The sequence below is a fragment of the Coregonus lavaretus genome (assembly GCF_964263955.1).
Source record: "Coregonus lavaretus genome assembly, chromosome: 26".
NCBI lineage: Eukaryota > Metazoa > Chordata > Actinopteri > Salmoniformes > Salmonidae > Coregonus > Coregonus lavaretus.
In genome coordinates, this window is record NC_140013.1 from 41,837,912 (window position 1) to 41,862,762 (window position 24,851).

The 24,851-nt window shown below is 43.8% G+C and overlaps 1 protein-coding gene across 3 annotated transcripts in view; it reads left to right on the plus strand.

Moving 5' to 3' along the window:
* Nucleotides 1–24,851, plus strand: part of usp16 (ubiquitin specific peptidase 16) — a 36,308-nt gene that overhangs the window by 1,840 nt on the left and 9,617 nt on the right. For all 3 annotated transcript variants that reach the window (XR_014609971.1, XM_084143359.1, XM_084143360.1), the window contains exons 5-15: nucleotides 91–206; nucleotides 456–706; nucleotides 991–1,089; nucleotides 2,025–2,155; nucleotides 2,475–2,562; nucleotides 4,443–4,518; nucleotides 7,624–7,715; nucleotides 7,937–7,990; nucleotides 8,587–8,775; nucleotides 15,241–15,781; nucleotides 18,413–18,631. Coding sequence is in view for 2 of the 3 variants with exons in the window: in XM_084143359.1 (XP_083999485.1) it covers nucleotides 91–206; nucleotides 456–706; nucleotides 991–1,089; nucleotides 2,025–2,155; nucleotides 2,475–2,562; nucleotides 4,443–4,518; nucleotides 7,624–7,715; nucleotides 7,937–7,990; nucleotides 8,587–8,775; nucleotides 15,241–15,781; nucleotides 18,413–18,631 (1,856 nt within the window). In the remaining variant the exon portion in view is untranslated. The remainder of the gene's footprint in view (nucleotides 1–90; nucleotides 207–455; nucleotides 707–990; nucleotides 1,090–2,024; nucleotides 2,156–2,474; nucleotides 2,563–4,442; nucleotides 4,519–7,623; nucleotides 7,716–7,936; nucleotides 7,991–8,586; nucleotides 8,776–15,240; nucleotides 15,782–18,412; nucleotides 18,632–24,851) is intronic.

A 24,851-nucleotide genomic window follows, 5' to 3' on the forward strand; every position in this document is an offset into this window, starting at 1 on the left:
TACGCTAGTTGTTTTGTCAAATCGTCACATTATTTTGCGCCTCACCATTTTGCATGCCTGACCATTGTCTTGTGTGGTCTTGGCCTATAGGTGTTACATCTGTGACGACGATGTCCAGTACTCTAAAACAGGCCATCTGGCTCAGCTGGTGAACAACGTTAAGAAACAGGCCTTGTCTGAGCCCCGGAACCAAAGTCCACAGAGAAGTGAGTCCCATATCTAGACTACGTTCCTGTTGGGCTTTTAGTGTGCCTTATCTTTGATCATTTTTAATGTTGTCTCTGTTTGGAGCAGCCTTCTACTTTTGAATGATCAAATTAGATCAGTCAAATCAATTCTCACAGAATTCTACCGCAATACGACTGAGCAACATGATTAGATGAGCATCAGATTTGACTAGTATTGTATGGTAAATTCATTATTGTAACGATTATTACGTTGCGATTTGACTCCAGAGCATTCAACAGTGAAGCTGGAGGACAGCCTGATAGAAGAGCCACAGGAAACCAAGCCAGAAGTAAAAGAAGAGAAGGAGAACGCAGTGACACAACCGAAAGAGAACCAGAAGAAGAACGCCAAGAAAGAGAAAGAGAGCTGCAGTTTGACTAAAGGTCAGAAGGCAGGGGGAGGAGCCAGCAGCGGTGCAGTGTCAGTAAGAGGACTCAGTAACCTTGGAAACACCTGTTTCTTCAACTCTGTTGTTCAGGTAAGGAGCCTTGAAGGACTGTGTCCGGAATGGCACACTATTCCCTACATAGTGCACTACTTTTGACCAGAGCCCTATTGGGCCCCATATAGTGCACTACTTTTGACCCCTAATGGTCCTGGTCAAAAAATAGCACACTATGTAGGTATTTGGAAACCCTTTCATACACAGCCTTGGTCTGAATGTGACAGTTTAGCTTGTTACTATTGGTATTTATTGGTAGGCTTATTTCTGAATGATATGTGTAGAGTCATATACCATTGTTCTCCGTGTTTCTATTGCAGACCCTCTCTCAGACACAGATGTTGAGAGAGGTCATCAACAAGGTGACAGCTGAAGAGAAGACCAGTGTCACCATCACGCCTGGAGTCTCCTCAGACCTGGTAGGTTCCCTTTCTCTCCTGGTAGATCTCCTCACCTCTCTTCACCTGGAGTCTCCTCAGGCCTGGTAGGTTCCCTTTCTCTCCTGGTAGATCTCCTCACCTCTCTTCACCTGGAGTCTCCTCAGACCTGGTAGGTTCCCTTTCTCTCCTGGTAGATCTCCTCACCTCTCTTCACCTGTGAGTCTCCTCAGACCTGGTAGGTTCCCTTTCTCTCCTGGTAGATCTCCTCACCTCTCTTCACCTGGAGTCTCCTCAGACCTGGTAGGTTCCCTTTCTCTCCTGGTAGATCTCCTCACCTCTCTTCATCTGGAGTCTCCTCAGACCTGGTAGGTTCCCTTTCTCTCCTGGTAGATCTCCTCACCTCTCTTCACCTGGAGTCTCCTCAGACCTGGTAGGTTCCCTTTCTCTCATGGTAGATCTCACCTCTCTTCACCTGTGAGTCTCCTCAGACCTGGTAGGTTCCATTTCTCTCCTGGTAGATCTCCTCACCTCTCTTCACCTGGAGTCTCCTCAGACCTGGTAGGTTCCCTTTCTCTCCTGGTAGATCTCTTCACCTGGAGTCTCCTCAGACCTGGTAGGTTCCCTTTCTCTCCTGGTAGATCTCCTCACCTCTCTTCACCTGGAGTCTCCTCAGACCTGGTAGGTTCCCTTTCTCTCCTGGTAGATCTCCTCACCTCTCTTCACCTGTGAGTCTCCTCAGACCTGGTAGGTTCCCTTTCTCTCCTGGTAGATCTCCTCACCATACTACTCTGTACTTGTTGTGTACGTTTTTATGTGGATCCCAGGAAGAGTAGCTGCTGCATGTGCAGAGGAGGAGATTCAGTAGATCACACCGTAGCAAAACGTTTTCTCCTGACTGACCCCCAGCTAGGTCTGTCTTATACTTCCAACGGAATACCCTGTTCTGTTGTTGTTGATGATGCTGTTTCCTCCAGGAACCCATTCGGGTGCAGCTAGGTCCTCCGGGGTCTCTGACCATGGCGATGTGTCAGACTCTGAACGAAATCCAGGAGACTAAGAAAGGGGTGGTCACCCCGAGAGAACTCTTCAGTCAGGTCTGCAAAAAGTGAGTAGTGAGATTTACATATTAATATCGCTTCAGATTTCTGCCTTCAAGTTAAAGTTTCTGTTGAAATCAGCACTCTTACATCAGAAAGGTTTTCCCTCTCCCTCTTCTCTCCGTCTGATCTCCATCTCTCTCCTCTGTCTCCCTCTCCCCCCCCCCCTCCCTCCATTCTTTATTTCTCTCTCTCTCTCTCTCTCTCTCTCTCTCTCTCTCTCTCTCTCTCTCTCTCTCTCTCTCTCTCTCTCTCTCTCTCTCTCTCTCTCTCTCTCTCTCTCTCTCTCCTCCCCCCCCCCCCCCCCCCCTCCCCTCCCCTCCCCAGAGCGGTGAGGTTTAAAGGGTTTCAGCAGCAGGATAGCCAGGAGCTTCTCCGCTACCTGCTGGATGGGATGAGAGCTGAAGAGATGAAAGTAAGACTGTTTACCAGATCTCACTACTGCTACACTGGTAACCAATAGGCTACAGACACACAGGAGATCGAGTGAGGGGAAAAAAGTATTTGATCCCCTACTGATTTTTGTACATTTGCCCACTGACAAAGACATGATCAGTCTATAATTTTAATGGTAGGTTTATTTGAACAGTGAGAGTCAGAATAACAACAAAAGAATCCAGAAAAACGCATGTAAATTTTTTTATAAATTGATTTGCATTTTAATGAGGGAAATAAGTATTTGACCCCCTCTCAATCAGAAAGATGTCTGGCTCCCAGGTGTCTTTTATACAGGTAACGAGCTGAGATTAGGAGCACACTCTTAAAGGGAGTGCTCCTAATCTCAGCTTGTTACCTGTATAAAAGACACCTGTCCACAGAAGCAATCAATCAATCAGATTCCAAACTCTCCACCATGGCCAAGACCAAAGAGCTCTCCAAGGATGTCAGGGACAAGATTGTAGACCTACACAAGGCTGGAATGGGCTAAAAGACCATTGCCAAGGAGCTTGGTGAGAAGGTGACAACAGTTTGTGCGATTATTCGCAAATGGAAGAAACACAAATGTACTGTCAATCTCCCTCGGCCTGGGGCTCCATGCAAGATCTCACCTCGTGGAGTTGCAATGATCATGAGAACGGTGAGGAATCAGCCCAGAACTACACGGGAGGATCTTGTCAATGATCTCAAGGCAGCTGGGACCATAGTCACCAAGAAAACAATTGGTAACACACTACGCCGTGAAGGACTGAAATCCTGCAGCGCCCGCAAGGTCCCCTGCTCAAGAAAGCACATATACATGCCCGTCTGAAGTTTGCCAATGAACATCTGAATGATTCAGAGAACTGGGTGAAAGTGTTGTGGTCAGATGAGACCAAAATCGAGCTCTTTGGCATCAACTCAACTCGCCGTGTTTGGAGGAGGAGGAATGCTGCCTATGACCCCAAGAACACCATCCTCACCGTCAAACATGGAGGTGGAAACATTATGCTTTGGGGGTGTTTTTCTGCTAAGGGGACAGGACAAGTTCACTGCATCAAAGGGACGATGGACGGGGCCATGTACCGTCAAATCTTGGGTGAGAACCTCCTTCCCTCAGCCAGGGCATTGAAAATGGGTCGTGGATGGGTATTCCAGCATGACAATGACCCAAAACACATGGCCAAGGCGACAAAGGAGTGGCTCAATAAGAAGCACATTAAGTTCCTGGAGTGGCCTAGCCAGTCTCCAGACCTTAACCCCATAGAAAATCTGTGGAGGGAGCTGAAGGTTTGAGTTGCCAAACGTCAACCTCGAAACCTTAATGACTCGGAGAAGATCTGCAAAGAGGAGTGGAACAAAATCCCTCCTGAGATATGTGCAAACCTGGTGGCCAACTACAAGAAATGTCTGACCTCTGTGATTGCCAACAAGGGTTTTGCCACCAAGTACTAAGTCATGTTTTGCAGAGGGGTCAAATACTTATTTCCCTCATTAAAATGCAAATCAATTCATAACATTTTTGACATGCGTTTTTCTTGATTTTATTGTTGGCATTCTGTCTCTCACTGTTCAAATAAACCTACCATTTAAAATTATAGACTGATCATGTCTTTGTCAGTGGGCAAACGTACAAAATCAGCAGGGGATCAAATACTTTTTTACCCTCACTGTAACTGTTTTAGTGATCTTTAAAGATGTAATGATCTGTTTATAATTCAACATATTTAGTTCGAACATTGGGATGTAAATTTATTACAGTTATTTAGCTGAACAGGATGAATTTGTACCAAGCCTCACAAATTAGATTTCCCTTTCCTCTAAATGAAATCCTGTTTTGCTGTAGCATTATATACACGTCTCATCCTCTTTCTCCAGAGACTGAGCTCTGGAATATCGGAAGCACTGAAAAAACACGGAAGAGATGCTGAACAATCTAAGACTTTAGTCAAGGGTAAGGCTAGTGGTTCCGCCTCTGCGTTGCTTCCTGTTTGGGTTTTTTAGGCTGGGAATCTGAAAAGCACTTTGTGAAAACTGCTGATGTAAAAAGGGCTTTAAACCGTGCAATCGGAAAGTATTCAGACCCCCCCTTCACTTTTTCAAAATGTTACAGCCTTATTCAAAAATTGATTACATCGTTTTTTCCCCCTCATCAATCTACACACACTACCCAATAATGGCAAAGCAAAAAAAACGGTTTTTAGAGAAAACGGAAATATGATATTCAGTATTCAGACCCTTTACTCAGTACTTTGTTGAAGCATATTTGGCAGCGATTACAGCCTCGAGTCATCTTGGGTATGACCCTACAAGCTTGGCACACCTGTATTTGGGGAGTTTCTCCCATTCTTCTCTGCAGATCCTCTCAAGCTCTGTCAGGTTGGATGGGGAGCGTCGCTGCACAGCTATTTTCAGGTCTCTCCAGAGATATTCGATCGGGTTCAAGTCCGGGCTCTGGCTGGGCCACTCAAGGACATTGAGACTTTATCCCAAAGCCCCTCCTGCATTGTCTTGGCTGTGTGCTTAGAGTCGTTGTCCTTTTGGAAGGTGAACCTTCGCCCCAGTCTGAGGTCCTGAGCGCTCTGGAGCAGGTTTTCATCAAGGATCTCTGTACTTGGCGGCATTCATCTTTCCCTCGATCCTGACTAGTTTCCCAGTCCCTGCCGCTGAAAAACATCCCCACAGCATGATGCTGCCACCACCATGCTTCACCGTAGGGATGGTATTGGCCAGGTGATGATGAGCGGTGCCTGGTTTTCTCCAGATGTGACGCTTGGCATTCGGGTCAAAGAGTTCAATCTTGGTTTCATCAGACCAGAGAATCTTGTTTCTCATGGGTCTGAGAGTCCTTTAGGTGCCTTTTGGTAAACTCCAAGCGGGCTGTCATGTGCCTTTTACTGAGGAGTGGCTTCCGTCTGGCCACTCTACCATATAGGCCTGATTGTTGGAGTGCTGCAGAGTTGGTTGTCCTTCTGGAAGGTTCTCCCATCTCCACAGAGGAACTCTGGAGCTCTGTCAGAGTGACCATCGGGTTCTTGGTCACCTCCCTGACCAAGACCCTTGTCCCCTGATTCCTCAGTTTGGCCGGGCGGCCCGCTCTAGGAAGGGTCTTGGTGGTTCCAAACTTCTTCCATTTAAGAATGATGGAGGCCACTGTGTTCAGGGTGACCTTCAATGCTGCGGAAATGTGTCTCAACACAATCCTGTCTCAGAGCTCTACGGACAATTCCTTCAGACAGATAATTTCTCTTATAATTCACTGTATCACAATTCCAGTGGGTCAGAAGTTTACATACACTAAGTTGACTGTGCCTTCAAACAACTTGGAAAATTCCAGAAAATGATGTCATGGCTTTAGAAGCTTCTGATAGGCTAATTGACATAATTTGAGTCAATTGGAGGTGTACCTGTGGATGTATTTCAAGGCCTACCTTCAAACGCAGTGCCTCTTTGCTTGGCATCATGGGAAAATCAAAAGAAATCAGCCAAGACCTCAGAAAAAAATTTGTAAACCTCCACAAGTCTGGTTCATCCTTGGGAGCAATTTCCAAACGCCTGAAGATACCACGTTCATCTGTACAAACAATAGTACGCAAGTATAAACACCATGGGACCACGCAGCCGTCATACTGCTCAGGAAGGAGACGCGTTCTGTCTCCTAGAGATTAACGTACTTTGATGCGAAAAGTGCAAATCAATCCCAGAACAACAGTGAAGGACCTTGTGAAGATGCTGGAGGAAACAGGTACAAAAGTATCTATATCCACAGTAAAACGAGTCCTATATCGACATAACCTGAAAGGCCGCTCAGCAAGGAAGAAGCCACTGCTCCAAAACCGCCATAAAAAAGCCAGACTACGGTTTGCTACTGCACATGGGGACAAAGATCATACTTTTTGGAGAAATGTTCTCTGGTCTGATGAAACAAAAATAGAACTGTTTGGCCATAATGACCATCGTTATGTTTGGAGGAAAAAGGGGTAGGCTTGCAAGCCGAAGAACACCATCCCAACCGTGAAGCACGGGGGTGGCAGCATTATGCTGTGGGGGTGCTTTGCTGCAGGAGGGACTGGTGCACTTCACAAAATAGATGGCATCATGAGGACGGAAAATGATGTGGATATATTGAAGCAACATCTCAAGACATCAGTCAGGAAGTTAAAGCTTGGTCGAAAATGGGTCTTCCAAATGGACAATGAACCCAAGCATACTTCCAAAGTAAGGCTTAAGGACAACAAAGTCAAGGTATTGGAGTGGCCATCACAAAGCCCTGACCTCAATCCTATAGAAAATGTGTGGGCAGAACTGAAAAAGTGTGTGCGAGCAAGGAGGCCTACAAACCTGACTCAGTTACACCAGCTCTGTCAGGAGGAATGGGCCAAAATTCACCCAACTAATTGTGGGAAGCTTGTGGAAGGCTACCGAATCGTTTGACCCAAGTTAAATAATTTAAAGGCAATGCTACCAAATACTAATTGAGTGTATGTAAACTTCTGACCCACTGGGAATGTGATGAAAGAAATAAAAGCTGAAATAAATCATTCTCTCAACTGTTATTCTGACATTTCACATTCTTAAAATAAAGTGGTGATCCTAACTGACCTAAGACAGGGAATTTTTACTAGGATTAAATGTCAGGAATTGTGAAAAACTGAGTTTAAATGTATTTGGCAAAGGTATACGTAAACTTCCGACTTCAACTGTAAATAAGGTATTTCAGTTTTTTTATTTTTAATAAATTTGCAAACATTTTCTAAACCTTTTTTTGCTTTGTCATTATGGGGTATTGTGTGTAGTTTGAGGATTATTTAAAAAAAAATCCATTATAGAATAAGGCTGTAACGTAACAAAATGTGGAAAAAGTCAAGGGGTCTGAATACTTTCCGAATGCACTGTAAATACATTTTGATTGATTTTAGATTGATATTCCACGAATTTGGACAACTTGCGATACTATAGGATATTACATTCTGTGTCGGTATCTCTCCCAGGCTTTCCTAGTCCAGTACGTCCCTTGGGTCCATCCTTCGGTATCCATGTTGTGGTTTGTCTGTTTCAGAGTATGAGAAGAAGGGAGCTCCTAGTAACTTTGTTGACCAGGTGTTTGGTGGGGAGATGACCAGCACGGTCATGTGTCAGCAATGCAAGACGGTACGTACAGAAACCTAAGAGACAGAAAACGGAACAGATCAAAATCCACTTAGCTTGAGTTTCTAACCTGTTACACCAACTGTGTCAGAGCAAGAAGCCAAGAGCTGAACGATACTAAAGGTCATCCATCCCCTGTGAACACCTTTTGACCCCTAACAACAACAACAACAACAACAACAACAACACATCCATATGTTGCATGTCTGTTGTTTATTTTGTAGGTGTCTTTGGTCAAGGAGATGTTTCTGGATCTGTCTCTTCCTGTCTCAGACCAGGTAATGATGATAGGTTTGTCTTTTTGTACGCGTCTTTTTGTATGACATCATGAAAACAACATGTGCACTGGCTGTGTATGACATCATCAAAACGAGCACTGGCTGCGTATGGCATGAAAACGTGTGCGCTGGCTGTGTATGACATCATGAAAACGTGCACTGGCTGTGTATGACATCATGAAAACGTGCACTGGCTGTGTATGACATCATGAAAACGTGCGCTGGCTGCATATGAAAACAACATGTACACTAGCTGTGTATGACATCATCAAAACATGCTGTCATTCCATGATGGATGAGGACATTTCCTTGATGTTTTACCAGCCGTTTATCTTCTGGGTATAGCCTAGCTGTTTATGGTTCATGTTATGCCATGCTATGCTATGCTATGTTATGCTATGTTATGCTATGTTATGCTATGCTATGTTATGCCATGCTATGCTATGCTATGTTATGCTATGCTATGCCATGCTATGCTATGTTATGCTATGTTATGCTATGCTATGTTATGCCATGCTATGCTATGCCATGTTATGCTATGGCATGTTACCGTTATGCTATACTGCTTTAACGTCATGGTTGCTGCTGTCTCTCAGGCCTACAGGAAGAAGAGTCAGAAGAACGGAACAGGGAACCAGAAGGCTAGCAGTAAGGTGAAATATAATAACGGAGACAGCCCTAGCCCTGTCTCCATGACCAACGGTGACAGTGATGACCTTCCTACTGGCGTGGGCAGCAAGTACCAGCAGAAGAAGCAGAAGAAGCAGGCCAAGAAACAGGCCAAGGTACAGTTAGGAACATTCTGGTACCCTGTTCTCAATAAACTTGTCATTTTTATTTTATGATATAGTGCACCACTTTTGAGCAGAGCTCAGTGAATAGTGCACTATAAAGTTTCAAGTTTTATTAGTCGTATGTACAGGATACACATGGTATACTCTGTCCAACGAAATGCTTACAGGCACGTTCCTTCTGGACAACGCAACAACAATAAGAAATACTACCATTATAAGAATAGGAACATAAAGTAAATGACTCAGAATAGAACAAACATTTTAGTATCGTACAGGAAGGCCCAGTTTATAGTCCAATATTTACACGTGTATCAGGGAAGGGGGGATTGAGGGGAAAGTATTTAAATAGTTCAGTATTAGCAATAATAATAATAAGAGTCTGGTAGCAGCAGTTGTGATGTGTGGGTGTGTAGCATGTGTGTGTATGTCTGTGTTGGTGTGTACGTGAGTGTGTATGGGTGTGTACGTGAGTGTGTATGTCTGTGTTGGTGTGTGTTGGTGTGTGTGTGTGTGTGTGTATAGGTGTGTGTTGGTGTGAGTGTGTATGGGTGTGTGTGGTGTGTACGTGAGTGAGTCCATGTGTGCTAAAGTACAGAGAGAATGGGCCATCTGGTCAAACGTAGTGCACTATATAGGGAATAGGGTGCCATTTGGGTAGCATACATTGTCAATGCAGTATTAAAGTAGAAGCAATAGAAGTATTAAAGCAGCAGTAGTAGTATTAAAGCAGAAGTAATTTAGCTGTGTGGAAGCAGTAGAAATATGAAAGCAGTTGCAGTATTAAAGCAGTAGCTGTATTAAAGCAGTAAAAGTGGGGTAGCTGTATTAAAGCAGTAAAAGTGGGGTAGCAGTATTAAAGCAGTAGCTGTATTAAAGCAGTAGCAGTGTGGTAGCTGTATTAAAGCAGTAGCTGTATTAAAGCAGTAGCAGTATGGTAGCTGTTTTAAAGCAGTAGCTGTATTAAAGCAGTAAAAGTGGGGTAGCTGTATTAAAGCAGTAGCTGTATTAAAGCAGTAGCTGTATTAAAGCAGTAGCTGTTTTAAAGCAGTAGCTGTATTAAAGCAGTAAAAGTGGGGTAGCTGTATTAAAGCAGTAGCTGTATTAAAGCAGTAGCATTATTAAAGCAGTAGCAGTGTTAAAGCAGTAGCTGTATTAAAGCAGTAGCAGTGTGGTAGCTGTATTAAAGCATTAGCTGTATTAAAGCAGTAGCAGTATGGTAGCTGTATTAAAGCAGTAGCTGTATTAAAGCAGTAGCAGTATGGTAGCTGTATTAAAGCAGTAGCTGTATTAACGCAGTAGATGTATTAAAGCAGTAGCAGTGTGGTAGCTGTATTAAAGCAGTAGCTGTATTAAAGCAGTAGGAGTGTGGTAGCAGTATTAAAGCAGTAGCTGTATTAAAGCAGTAGAGGTGTGGTAGCAGTATTAAAGCAGTAGCTGTATTAAAGCAGTAGCAGTGTGGTAGCTGTATTAAAGCAGTAGCTGTATTAAAGCAGTAGCAGTATGGTAGCTGTTTTAAAGCAGTAGCTGTATTAAAGCAGTAAAAGTGGGGTAGCTGTATTAAAGCAGTAGCTGTATTAAAGCAGTAGCATTATTAAAGCAGTAGCAGTGTTAAAGCAGTAGCTGTATTAAAGCAGTAGCAGTGTGGTAGCTGTATTAAAGCATTAGCTGTATTAAAGCAGTAGCAGTATGGTAGCTGTATTAAAGCAGTAGCTGTATTAAAGCAGTAGCAGTATGGTAGCTGTATTAAAGCATTAGCTGTATTAAAGCAGTAGCAGTATGGTAGCTGTATTAAAGCAGTAGCTGTATTAACGCAGTAAAAGTGGGGTAGCTGTATTAAAGCAGTAGCTGTATTAAAGCAGTAGCAGTATTAAAGCAGTAGCAGTGTGGTAGCTGTATTAAAGCAGTAGCTGTATTAAAGCAGTAGCAGTGTGGTAGCTGTATTAAAGCATTAGCTGTATTAAAGCAATAGAAGTGTGGAAGCTGTATTAAAGCAGTAGCAGTATTAAAGCAGTAGCTGTATTAAAGCAGTAAAAGTGTGGTAGCAGTATTAAAGCAGTAGCTGTATTAAAGCAGTAGAAGTGTGGTAGCTGTATTAAAGCAGTAGCTGTATTAACGCAGTAGATGTATTAAAGCAGTAGCAGTGTGGTAGCTGTATTAAAGCAGTAGCTGTATTAAAGCAGTAGGAGTGTGGTAGCAGTATTAAAGCAGTAGCTGTATTAAAGCAGTAGAGGTGTGGTAGCAGTATTAAAGCAGTAGATGTATTTAAGCAGTAGCTGCGTTAAAGCAGTAGCAGTGTGGTAGCTGTATTAAAGCAGTAGAAGTGTGGTAGCAGTATAAAAGCAGTAGCTGTATTAAAGCAGTAGCAGTGTGGTAGCTGTATTAAAGCAGTAGCAGTATTAAAGCAGTAGCAGTGTGGTAGCTGTATTAAAGCAGTAGCAATGTGGTAGCTGTATTAAAGCAGTAGCAGTATTAAAGCAGTAGCAGTGTGTAAAATGTAAATGTAAATGTAGCAGTATTAAAGCAGTAGCAGTATTAAAGCATTAGAAGTGTGGTAGCAGTATTAAAGCAGTAGCAGTGTGGTAGCTGTATTAAAGCAGTAGCAGTGAGGTAGCAGTATTAAAGCAGTATATGTATTAAAGCAGTAGCAGAGAGGTAGCAATATTAAAGCAGTAGCTGTATTAAAGCAGTAGCAGTATTAAAGCAGTAGCTGTATTAAAGCAGTAGCAGTGTGGTAGCTGTATTAAAGCAGTAGCAGTGAGGTAGCAGTATTAAAGCAGTAGCTGTATTAAAGCAGTAAAAGTGGGGTAGCAGTAGCTGTATTAAAGCAGTAGCAGTGTGGTAGCTGTATTAAAGCAGTAGCTGTATTAAAGCAGTAGCAGTATGGTAGCTGTATTAAAGCAGTAGCTGTATTAAAGCAGTAGCAGTATGGTAGCAGTTTTAAAGCAGTAGCTGTATTAAAGCAGTAAAAGTGGGGTAGCTGTATTAAAGCAGTAGCTGTATTAAAGCAGTAGCATTATTAAAGCAGTAGCAGTATTAAAGCAGTAGCTGTATTAAAGCAGTAGCAGTGAGGTAGCAGTGTTAAAGCAGTAGCTGTATTAAAGCAGTAGCAGTGTGGTAGCTGTATTAAAGCAGTAGCAGTATGGTAGCTGTATTAAAGCATTAGCTGTATTAAAGCAGTAGCAGTATGGTAGCTGTATTAAAGCAGTAGCTGTATTAAAGCAGTAAAAGTGGGGTAGCTGTATTAAAGCAGTAGCTGTATTAAAGCAGTAGCAGTATTAAAGCAGTAGCAGTGTGGTAGCAGTATTAAAGCAGTAGCAGTGTGGTAGCTGTATTAAAGCAGTAGCTGTATTAAAGCAGTAGCAGTGTGGTAGCTGTATTAAAGCAGTAGCTGTATTAAAGCAGTAGCAGTATGGTAGCTGTATTAAAGCATTAGCTGTATTAAAGCAATAGAAGTGTGGAAGCTGTATTAAAGCAGTAGCAGTATTAAAGCAGTAGCTGTATTAAAGCAGTAAAAGTGTGGTAGCAGTATTAAAGCAGTAAAAGTGTGGTAGCTGTATTAAAGCAGTAGCTGTATTAAAGCAGTAGAAGTGTGGTAGCTGTATTAAAGCAGTAGCTGTATTAACGCAGTAGATGTATTAAAGCAGTAGCAGTGTGGTAGCTGTATTAAAGCAGTAGCTGTATTAAAGCAGTAGGAGTGTGGTAGCAGTATTAAAGCAGTAGCTGTATTAAAGCAGTAGCAGTGTGTTAGCTGTATTAAAGCAGTAGAAGTGTGGTAGCAGTATAAAAGCAGTAGCTGTATTAGAGCAGTAGCAGTGTGGTAGCTGTATTAAAGCAGTAGCAGTATTAAAGCAGTAGCAGTGTGGTAGCTGTATTAAAGCAGTAGCAATGTGGTAGCTGTATTAAAGCAGTAGCAGTATTAAAGCAGTAGCAGTGTGGTAGCAGTATTAAAGCAGTAGCAGTATTAAAGCATTAGAAGTGTGGTAGCAGTATTAAAGCAGTAGCAGTGTGGTAGCTGTATTAAAGCAGTAGCAGTGAGGTAGCAGTATTAAAGCAGTATATGTATTAAAGCAGTAGCAGAGAGGTAGCAATATTAAAGCAGTAGCTGTATTAAAGCAGTAGCAGTATTAAATCAGTAGCTGTATTAAAGCAGTAGCAGTGTGGTAGCTGTATTAAAGCAGTAGCAGTGAGGTAGCAGTATTAAAGCAGTAGCTGTATTAAAGCAGTAGCTGTATTAAAGCAGTAGCAATGTGGTAGCTGTATTAAAGCAGTAGCAGTGAGGTAGCAGTATTAAAGCAGTAGCAGTATTAAGGCAGTAGCAGTGTGGTATCAGTATTAAAGCAGTATATGTATTAAAGCAGTAGCAGAGAGGTAGCAATATTAAAGCAGTAGCTGTATTAAAGCAGTAGCAGTGTGGTAGCAGTATTAAAGCAGTAGCTGTATTAAAGCAGTAGCAGTGTGGTAGCTGTATTAAAGCAGTAGCAGTGAGGTAGCAGTATTAAATCAGTATATGTATTAAAGCAGTAGCAGAGAGGTAGCAATATTAAAGCAGTAGCTGTATTAAAGCAGTAGCAGTGTGGTAGCAGTATTAAAGCAGTAGCTGTATTAAAGCAGTAGGTGTATTAAAGCAGTAGCAGTGTGGTAGCTGTATTAAAGCAGTAGAAGTGTGGTAGCTGTATTAAAGCAGTAGCAGTATTAAAGCAGTAGCTGTATTAAAGGAGTAGAAGTGTGGTAGCAGTATTAAAGCAGTAGCAGTGTGGTAGCTGTATTAAAGCAGTAGCAGTGAGGTAGCAGTATATGTATTAAAGCAGTAGAAGAGAGGTAGCAATATTAAAGCAGTAGCTGTATTAAAGCAGTAGCAGTGTGGTAGCAGTATTAAAGCAGTAGCTGTATTAAAGCAGTAGCAGTGTGGTAGCTGTATTAAAGCAGTAGTAGTGAGGTAGCAGTATTAAAGAAGTAGCTGTATTAAAGCAGTAGCAGTGAGGTAGCAATATTAAAGCAGTAGCTGTATTAAAGCAGTAGCAGGGTAGTAGCTGTATTAAAGCAGTAGCAGTGTGGTAGCTGTATTAAAGCAGTAGCAGTGTGGTAGCTGTATTAAAGCAGTAGCAGTGTGGTAGCAGTATTAAAGCAGTAGCAGTGTGGTAGCTGTATTAAAGCAGTAGCTGTATTAAAGCAGTAGTAGTGGGGTAGCTGTATTAAAGCAGTAGCAGTGTGGTAGCAGTATTAAAGCAGTAGCAGTGTGGTAGCTGTATTAAAGCAGTAGCTGTACTAAAGCAGTAGTAGTGGGGTACCTGTATTAAAGCAGTATCTGGTTTAAAGCAGTAGCAGTGTGGTAGCTGTATTAAAGCAGTAGCAGTGAGGTAGCAGTGTTAAAGCAGTAGCTGTATTAAAGCAGTAGAAGTGTGGTAGCAGTATTAAAGCAGTAGATGCATTAAAGCAGTAGAAGTGTGGTAGCAGTATTAAAGCAGTAGCAGTGTGGTAGCTGTATTAAAGCAGTAGCAGTGAGGTAGCAGTATATGTATTAAAGCAGTAGAAGAGAGGTAGCAATATTAAAGCAGTAGCTGTATTAAAGCAGTAGCAGTGTGGTAGCAGTATTAAAGCAGTAGCTGTATTAAAGCAGTAGCAGTGTGGTAGCTGTATTAAAGCAGTAGCAGTATTAAAGCAGTAGCTGTATTAAAGCAGTAGCAGTGAGGTAGCAATATTAAAGCAGTAGCTGTATTAAAGCAGTAGCAGGGTAGTAGCTGTATTAAAGCAGTAGCAGTGTGGTAGCTGTATTAAAGCAGTAGCAGTGTGGTAGCTGTATTAAAGCAGTAGCAGTGTGGTAGCTGTATTAAAGCAGTAGCTGTATTAAAGCAGTAGTAGTGGGGTAGCTGTATTAAAGCAGTAGCAGTGTGGTAGCAGTAGCAGTGTGGTAGCTGTATTAAAGCAGGAGCTGTACTAAAGCAGTAGTAGTGGGGTACCTGTATTAAAGCAGTATCTGGTTTAAAGCAGTAGCAGTGTGGTAGCTGTATTAAAGCAGTAGCAGTGAGGTAGCAGTGTTAAAGCAGTAGCTGTATTAAAGCAGTAGAAGTGTGGTAGCAGTATTAAAGCAGTAGATGCATTAAAGCAGTAGAAGTATGGTAGCTGTATTAAAGCAGTAGCTGTATTAAAGCAGTAGCAGTGAGGTAGCAGTGTTAAAGCAGTAGCTGTATTAAAGCAGTAGCAGTGAGGTAGCAGTGTTAAAGCAGTAGCTGTATTAAAGCAGTAGCAGTGAGGTAGCAGTGTTAAAGCAGTAGATGTATTAAAGCAGTAGAAGTGAGGTAGCAGTGTTAAAGCAGTAGCTGTGTTAAAGCAGTAGCAGTGAGGTAGCAGTGTTAAAGCAGTAGCTGTATTAAAGCAGTGTGGACAGCCTTTTCTTTCTGTATTAACTTTGAGCATGTTTACCACACTCTAATGTCTGTGTCCTGTCTGTGTCCACAGAACCAGAGACGTCAGCAGACGCTAGTCACCTTGGACAGCCTCACACCTTCGGAGAACACCGCGGAGAGCCCAGCCCTAGCAGAAGAGGGGGAGGAAGGGAAGGATGCAGAGGGAGTAGAGGAGGAGTCTCTGGGTGAGAACCAATCATCAGAGGCCGAGAGGTCCGAGGCTGCTCCCTCAGAGCAGGTCCAAGAGAAACCTCAGGCGGCTGGGCACAGAGAGAAAGAGGAGGAGGAGGATTGTGAACCAGTGGCTATATGGTCTGTGTCCAACAACCACTCCACTGTGATGTCAGAAGAGCAGAGTCCCCAGTCCACTGAGGGGGTCGTAAAAGGAGACGGACACGAGGCTGAACAGAGAGGAGAGGAGGAGGAGGAGGATGATGATGGTGACGCAGCCAAACCGTCTGGAGATGAAGAGGAGGAAGAGACCAAAGTGACAGACAAGCTGGGTGAACTATCTCTGAACGAAGCTTTCCTAGCCTCTGAGGACACAGACCTGGAGCTGGGGGGTAGAGACGGAGACACGTCTGCTGAGACAGGTAATGCTGCGTTTTGACCAGGGCTCTTCTTCTGACCCCTAAGTTTTCTTTGTCACCTTTTGCTTCTTTGCAGAGCGAAAGACGTTTAGGGACCGGGAAGAAAATGCAATAACATAAAAAAAAAAAAAAAATGGAAAGATTTTCTTTGCAACATTCCCGAATGACATCAGTTTGACCGGTTGTAAGGAAATAGAAAGCTGTGGAAAACGACCCAACGTGTTTCTAATAAGATTTCAGTTTGGCTTGGATGCATATTTTATGTGGTTGAAATACTATCAGCTTTTTCTTTTTTTACTGCAAGAAATGCTTCATTCTGCAGGAGGTAATATTAAGGCTATGTGAGAGGTTATAGACCTACAGTAAATGTCCAGATTTCATTTTCCATTCAACCCATCTGAACGGTAGGCTACAGTTCCCTTGACGTGCCATAGGCCTATTTGAAGTCCCCGTCTTGTGACTGTCTAATTTGTATAGAGTCTCTCACAATTGTCACACGTAACACAGCAGACACTGCTACCATCCTCTTTTACCACTTCACCAAATCTTTCCCAAACATGACTTTAATGACCCTCCCTTCTCTTTATCTTCAACTCTCCATTTCACAGCTTTTCTCTTATTGAATTAAAGTCCCATATTGTCCTTTTTGCCTCCGTGGATGAACTTGAACTTTTTCTGCCCGTTCCCAAAAGCATTTGATGATTGGTGTGTAGGGTATTTGGAGCACGGACAGTCAGGTACCAGAGTTGCCTATACAGTGACATTAGGAAAGTATTCAGACCCCACAGGCTTTTTCCACATTTTGTTACGTTACAACCTTGTTCTAAAATGGATTAGAACTGAAATGTTTTTTTCACACAATACCCCATAATGATGAAGCAAAAACAGGTTTTTAGAAATGTTTGCAAATATTTTTTATTTTTTTTATTTTACTGAAATATCACATTTACATAAGTATTCAGACCCTTTACTCAGTACTTTGTTGAAGCACCTTTGGCAACCTTGAGTCTTCTTGGGTATGACGCTACAAGCTTGGCACACCTGTATTTGGAGAGTTTCTCCCATTCTTCTTTGGAGATCCTCTCAAGCGCTGTCAGGTTGGATGGGGAGTGTTACTGCACAGCTATTTTCAGGTCTCTACAGAGATGTTTGATCGGGTTCAAGTCTGAGCTCTGGCTGGGCCACTCAAGGACATTCAGAGACTTTTCCCGAAGCCACTCCTGTTTTGTCTTGGCTGTGTGCTTAGGATCGTTGTCCTGTTGGAAGGTGAACCTTCCCCCCCAGTCTGAGGTCCTGAGCGCTCTGGAGCAGGTTTTCATCAAGGATCTCTCTGTACTTTGCTCCGTTCATCTTTCCCTCGATCCTGACTAGTCTCCCTGCCGCTGAAAAACATCCCCACAGCATGATGCTGCCACCACCGTGCTTCACCGTAGAGATGGTGCCAGGTTTCCTCCAGATGTAACGCTTGGCATTCAGGCCAAAGAGTTCAATCTTGGTTTCATCAGACCAGAGAATCTTGTTTCTCATAGTCTGAGAGTCCTTTAGGTGCCTTTTGGCAAACTCCAAGCGGGCTGTCGTGCCTTTTACTGAGGAGTGGCTTCCGTCTGGCCACTCTACCATAAAGGCCTGATTGGTGGAGTGCTGCAGAGATGGTTGTCCTTCTGGAAGGTTCTCCCATCTCCACAGAGAAACTGTGGAGCTCTGTCAGAGTGACCATTGGATTCTTGGTCACCTCCCTGACCAAGGCCCTTCTCCCCCGATTGCTCAGTTTGGCCGGGCGGCCAGCTCTAGGAAGAGTCTTGGTGATTCCAAACTAAGAATGATGGAGGCCACTGTGTTCTTGGGGACCTTCAATGCTGCAAAAATGTTTTGGTACCCTTCCCCAGATCTGTGCCTCGACACAATCCTGTCTCGGAGCTCTACAGACATCTATCGACCTCATGGCTTGGTTTTTGCGCTGACATGCACTGTCAACTGTGGAACCTTATATAGACAGGTGTGTGCCTTTCCAAATCATGTCCAATCAATTGAATTTACCACAGATGGACTTCAATCAAGTTGTAGAAACATCTCAAGGATGATTAATGGAAACAGGATGCACCTGAGCTCAATTTCGAGTCTCATAGCAAAGGGTCTGAATACTTATGTACATAAAGTCCATTTTGCCACCATGCTTTTTATTTGTAATAAATTTGCACACAAAAAAAAACTGTTTTTCACTTCATCATTATGGGGTATAGTGTGTTGATTGATGTGGATTTTTATTTATTTAATCCATTTTATAATAAGACTGCAACATAATGAAATGTGGAAAAGGGAAGGAGTCTGAATACTTTCCAAATGCACTGTAGATATAAATGGCAAAAAAATGATACATTTATGGATTTTTTAAGGTATCGTTTTCTCTCTATTCATTCTGCCAGCAACCCGCACTTCAGCAACGCTATTTAATGACCCTTAACCAACCCGCCCTTCAGCCACGCTATTTAATGACCCTTAACCAACCCGCCCTGCGGATATAACCACTAGTATGAATGTCAATTTCATATAGTCCTGTTTGTATCGTGTTGTTTAAAGTTACTAAACATTTATATTTTGTTAATGTTTGTTTAAAAATGTAATTCCTAAAAATAGAAATGGAGACTGAGCTGGAGGGGAAGGAGTACACAGTCTCTCACCTGGACCCTGAGCTGGCCTTTCACACGCTGGCCACCAGGGCGGCGCCAGAGAAGCAGGAGTGCTCTGTGGAGTCCTGTCTGTACCGGTTCACAGAGGTAGAGAACCTCACTCAGAACAACTCTCTTCTCTGTGTCACCTGCACCAAGAGACAGACCAAAAACAAGGCTGCAGAAGGTACGTTTTAGAAATATTCTGTCCCATGTTTTTCAACATATGTTTTTTTTTCTCTCATTGAATTGATCTTTTAAACTAATGAATATGAATGGTCGTTCTGTTTGGTCCTGCTCCAGACTTGATGTGTGTGTATACACTATGGTTTAGGTCTATGGATTTCCATGGTGTGTGTGTATACACTATGGTTTAGGTCTATGGATTTCCACGGTGTGTGTGTATACACTATGGTTTCGGTCTATGGATTTCCACGGTGTGTGTGTATACACTATGGTTTAGGTCTATGGATTTCCACGGTGTGTGTGTATACACTATGGTTTCGGTCTATGGATTTCCATGGTGTGTGTGTGTGTGTTAGGGTTGGGCGATATTACGATAGCATCGACTAGCGATGGTGACGACATTGTGATGTGACAGACGATGGTTTAGCCTATTTGAAGTTGACTGGCGCCCCACAGTAAAGAATGGAGTCTCGCAGCACACAGCAGGACAGTATGCAGCAGGACGGTACGCAGCAGGACAGTACGCAGCAGGACAGTATGCAGCAGGACGGTACGCAGCAGGACAGTATGCAGCAGGGCAGCACACAGCAGGACAGTACGCAGCAGGACAGTAGGACAGTACGCAGCAGGACAGTACGCAGCAGGACAGTAGGACAGTAGGACAGTACGCAGCAGGGCAGCACACAGCAGGACAGTAGGACAGCAGGACAGTACGCAGCAGGACAGTAGGACAGCAGGACAGTAGGACAGTACGCAGCAGGGCAGCACACAGCAGGACAGTAGGACAGTAGGACAGCACGCAGCAGGACAGTACGCAGCAGGACAGTAGGACAGCAGGACAGTACGCAGCAGGACAGCAGGACAGTAGGACAGTACGCAGCAGGACAGTAGGACAGTAGGACAGCACGCAGCAGGACAGTACGCAGCAGGACAGTAGGACAGCAGGACAGTACGCAGCAGGACAGTAGGACAGCAGGACAGTAGGACAGTACGCAGCAGGGCAGCACACAGCAGGACAGTAGGACAGTAGGACAGTAGGACAGCACGCAGCAGGACAGTACGCAGCAGGACAGTAGGACAGCAGGACAGTACGCAGCAGGACAGTAGGACAGCAGGACAGTAGGACAGTACGCAGCAGGACAGTAGGACAGTAGGACAGCACGCAGCAGGACAGTACGCAGCAGGACAGTAGGACAGCAGGACAGTACGCAGCAGGACAGTAGGACAGCAGGACAGTAGGACAGTACGCAGCAGGACAGTAGGACAGCAGGCAGCAGGGCAGCACACAGCAGGACAGTAGGACAGCAGGACAGTACGCAGCAGGACAGTAGGACAGCAGGACAGTACGCAGCAGGACAGCAGGACAGTAGGACAGCAGGACAGTAGGACAGTAGGACAGTACACAGTAGGACAGCACGCAGCAGGGCAGCACACAGCAGGACAGTAGGACAGCAGGACAGTACGCAGCAGGACAGTAGGACAGTAGGACAGTACGCAGCAGGACAGTAGGACAGCAGGACAGTAGGACAGTACGCAGCAGGACAGTAGGACAGTAGGACAGTACGCAGCAGGACAGCACACAAGTGACATTCTGAGTAATTAGCCTAAACCTACATGCTATAGCCTATTTCAATAAACAGAGGGAGATAGTAATAGAGAGAGGGAGATAGTAATAGAGAGAGGGAGATGGTAATAGAGAGAGGGAGATGGTAATAGAGAGAGGGAGATGGTAATAGAGAGATGGTAATAGAGAGAGGGAGATGGTAATAGAGAGAGGGAGATGGTAATAGAGAGAGGGAGATAGTAATAGAGAGAGGGAGATGGTAATAGAGAGAGGGAGATGGTAATAGAGAGAGGGAGATGGTAATAGAGAGAGGGAGATGGTAATAGAGAGAGGGAGATGGTAATAGAGAGAGGGAGATAGTAATAGAGAGAGGGAGATGGTAATAGAGAGATGGTAATAGAGAGAGGGAGATGGTAATAGAGAGAGGGAGATAGTAATAGAGAGAGGGAGATGGTAATAGAGAGAGGGAGATGGTAATAGAGAGAGGGAGATGGTAATAGAGAGAGGGAGATGGTAATAGAGAGAGGGAGATGGTAATAGAGAGAGGGAGATGGTAATAGAGAGAGGGAGATGGTAATAGAGAGAGGGAGATGGTAATAGAGAGAGGGAGATGGTAATAGAGAGAGGGAGATGGTAATAGAGAGAGGGAGATAGGGAGATAGAGAGAGGGAGATGGTAATAGAGAGAGGGAGATGGTAATAGAGAGAGGGAGATGGTAATAGAGAGAGGGAGATGGTAATAGAGAGAGGGAGATGGTAATAGAGAGAGGGAGATGGTAATAGAGAGAGGGAGATGGTAATAGAGAGAGGGAGATGGTAATAGAGAGAGGGAGATAGTAATAGAGAGAGGGAGATGGTAATAGAGAGAGGGAGATGGTAATAGGGAGAGGGAGATGGTAATAGGGAGAGGGAGATGGTAATAGGGAGAGGGAGATGGTAATAGAGAGAGGGAGATGGTAATAGAGAGAGGGAGATGGTAATAGAGAGAGGGAGATGGTAATAGAGAGAGGGAGATAGAGATAGAGAGAGGGAGATAGAGATAGAGAGAGGGAGATGGTAATAGAGAGAGGGAGATGGTAATAGAGAGAGGGAGATGGTAATAGAGAGAGGGAGATGGTAATAGAGAGAGGGAGATGGTAATAGAGAGAGGGAGATGGTAATAGAGAGAGGGAGATGGTAATAGAGAGAGGGAGATGGTAATAGAGAGAGGGAGATGGTAATAGAGAGAGGGAGATGGTAATAGAGAGAGGGAGATGGTAATAGAGAGAGGGAGATGGTAATAGAGAGAGGGAGATGGTAATAGAGAGAGGGAGATAGGGAGATAGAGAGAGGGAGATGGTAATAGAGAGAGGGAGATGGTAATAGAGAGAGGGAGATGGTAATAGAGAGAGGGAGATGGTAATAGAGAGAGGGAGATGGTAATAGAGAGAGGGAGATGGTAATAGAGAGAGGGAGATGGTAATAGAGAGAGGGAGATGGTAATAGAGAGAGGGAGATGGTAATAGAGAGAGGGAGATAGTAATAGAGAGAGGGAGATGGTAATAGAGAGAGGGAGATGGTAATAGGGAGAGGGAGATGGTAATAGAGAGAGGGAGATGGTAATAGAGAGAGGGAGATGGTAATAGAGAGAGGGAGATGGTAATAGAGAGAGGGAGATGGTAATAGAGAGAGGGAGATAGAGATAGAGAGAGGGAGATGGTAATAGAGAGAGGGAGATGGTAATAGAGAGAGGGAGATGGTAATAGAGAGAGGGAGATGGTAATAGAGAGAGGGAGATGGTAATAGAGAGAGGGAGATGGTAATAGAGAGAGGGAGATGGTAATAGAGAGAGGGAGATGGTAATAGAGAGAGGGAGATGGTAATAGAGAGAGGGAGATGGTAATAGAGAGAGGGAGATGGTAATAGAGAGAGGGAGATGGTAATAGAGAGAGGGAGATAGGGAGATAGAGAGAGGGAGATGGTAATAGAGAGAGGGAGATGGTAATAGAGAGAGGGAGATGGTAATAGAGAGAGGGAGATGGTAATAGAGAGAGGGAGATGGTAATAGAGAGAGGGAGATGGTAATAGAGAGAGGGAGATGGTAATAGAGAGAGGGAGATGGTAATAGAGAGAGGGAGATGGTAATAGAGAGAGGGAGATAGTAATAGAGAGAGGGAGATGGTAATAGAGAGAGGGAGATGGTAATAGGGAGAGGGAGATGGTAATAGAGAGAGGGAGATGGTAATAGAGAGAGGGAGATGGTAATAGAGAGAGGGAGATGGTAATAGAGAGAGGGAGATAGAGATAGAGAGAGGGAGATGGTAATAGAGAGAGGGAGATGGTAATAGAGAGAGGGAGATGGTAATAGAGAGAGGGAGATGGTAATAGAGAGAGGGAGATGGTAATAGAGAGAGGGAGATGGTAATAGAGAGAGGGAGATGGTAATAGAGAGAGGGAGATGGTAATAGAGAGAGGGAGATGGTAATAGAGAGAGGGAGATGGTAATAGAGAGAGGGAGATGGTAATAGAGAGAGGGAGATAGTAATAGAGAGAGGGAGATGGTAATAGAGAGAGGGAGATGGTAATAGGGAGAGGGAGATGGTAATAGAGAGAGGGAGATGGTAATAGAGAGAGGGAGATGGTAATAGAGAGAGGGAGATGGTAATAGAGAGAGGGAGATAGAGATAGAGAGAGGGAGATGGTAATAGAGAGAGGGAGATGGTAATAGAGAGAGGGAGATGGTAATAGAGAGAGGGAGATGGTAATAGAGAGAGGGAGATGGTAATAGAGAGAGGGAGATGGTAAGAGAGAGAGGGAGATGGTAAGAGAGAGAGGGAGATGGTAATAGAGAGAGGGAGATGGTAATAGAGAGAGGGAGATGGTAATAGAGAGAGGGAGATGGTAATAGAGAGAGGGAGATGGTAATAGAGAGAGGGAGATAGTAATAGAGAGAGGGAGATGGTAATAGAGAGAGGGAGATGGTAATAGAGAGAGGGAGATGGTAATAGAGAGAGGGAGATGGTAATAGAGAGAGGGAGATGGTAATAGAGAGAGGGAGATGGTAATAGAGAGAGGGAGATGGTAATAGAGAGAGGGAGATAGAGATAGAGAGAGGGAGATAGAGATAGAGAGAGGGAGATGGTAATAGAGAGAGGGAGATGGTAATAGAGAGAGGGAGATGGTAATAGAGAGAGGGAGATGGTAATAGAGAGAGGGAGATAGTGCAGTATGAAAAATGTATGCACTCACTTAACTGTAAGTCGCTCTGGATAAGAGCGTCTGCTGAATGACTAAAATGTAAAATGTAAATGTAATAAATGTTATATTGTGTACAAAACGCAAGAGAGAAATGTAGGCCAGACAGAGTGGAGAATTCCACCAAAGCAGCGCTAAATGTCCAGTCAGAAAATATTTGTTTCTCCATCGGATGCTCGGGCATTAGGCTAAAGCCTAAACCAATTCAATGTTTCTTTATAACGGACACTCCCTTAACTATCTTGTGTCGAGTTGTTTTAGAAAAAAACGTAGTCTGTATCCCCTTCTCTCTCCATTCGATAGGCTATATGAAGGCTACGTTTGGTCGTTTTGTGCATGTATTTCTCCCGATCAAACAATGAATAACATCGAGTTCAATCTCAAAGTTATTGTAAAGTTATTGCCTAAAAACATACGGTAGGGACTAATGATGACTAATCCAACTACATCAATAGCCTATAGAAACATCTAATGACCAGTTTAATCAAGTTACAGCTTATTAAGAAAGATATGATCCATGCGGCCGGGAAGATCCCTCCGAACGAGGTTGAAAAACCAAATGGCCAATAACCTCCTACTGGTCATTTTAAAAGCTTTACCACCAGTTACGGTTATCAACACTAGTTTATTTCCCAAATATTCTAGCCGACGAAGGTGTTGTCCTAGAGTTGTGGCTTTCAAAAATAACAAGAAAGAAAGGCATGGGCTGTTGTCAATCACAGCTTTATGGTAGATAAAATAAACAATATAATAACATTTTCTGTTATGAAATAAAGCAACTTAGTATCCGGTTGTGAAGACGGTAGACTGCTTCTATCCAGACCATGATGTCACTACGGTAACACAGCCCGTTCCTCATCCGACAGTCACTGCTCCATCACAGCGACAGACAGACAGACAGACAGACAGACACACACACACACACACACACACACACACACACACACACACACACACACACACACACACACACACACACACACACACACACACACAGACAGAGACACACACACACACACACACACACAGAGACACACACACACACACACACACACACACAGAGACACACACACACACACACACACACACACAGAGACACACACACACACACACACACACAGAGACACACACACACACACACACAGAGACACACACACACACACAGAGACACACACACACACACACACACAGAGACACACACACACACACAGAGACACACACAGAGACACACACACAGAGACACACACACACACACACAGAGACAGACACACACACACACACACACACACACACACACACACAGAGAGACACACACACACACACACACACACACACACACACATGCTCCATGCTGAAGCTCCTCCACTAGAAAGTAATATTAGAAAATAATTGCCTGCACTAGCCTTTGCCCAGTCTTTAACAAC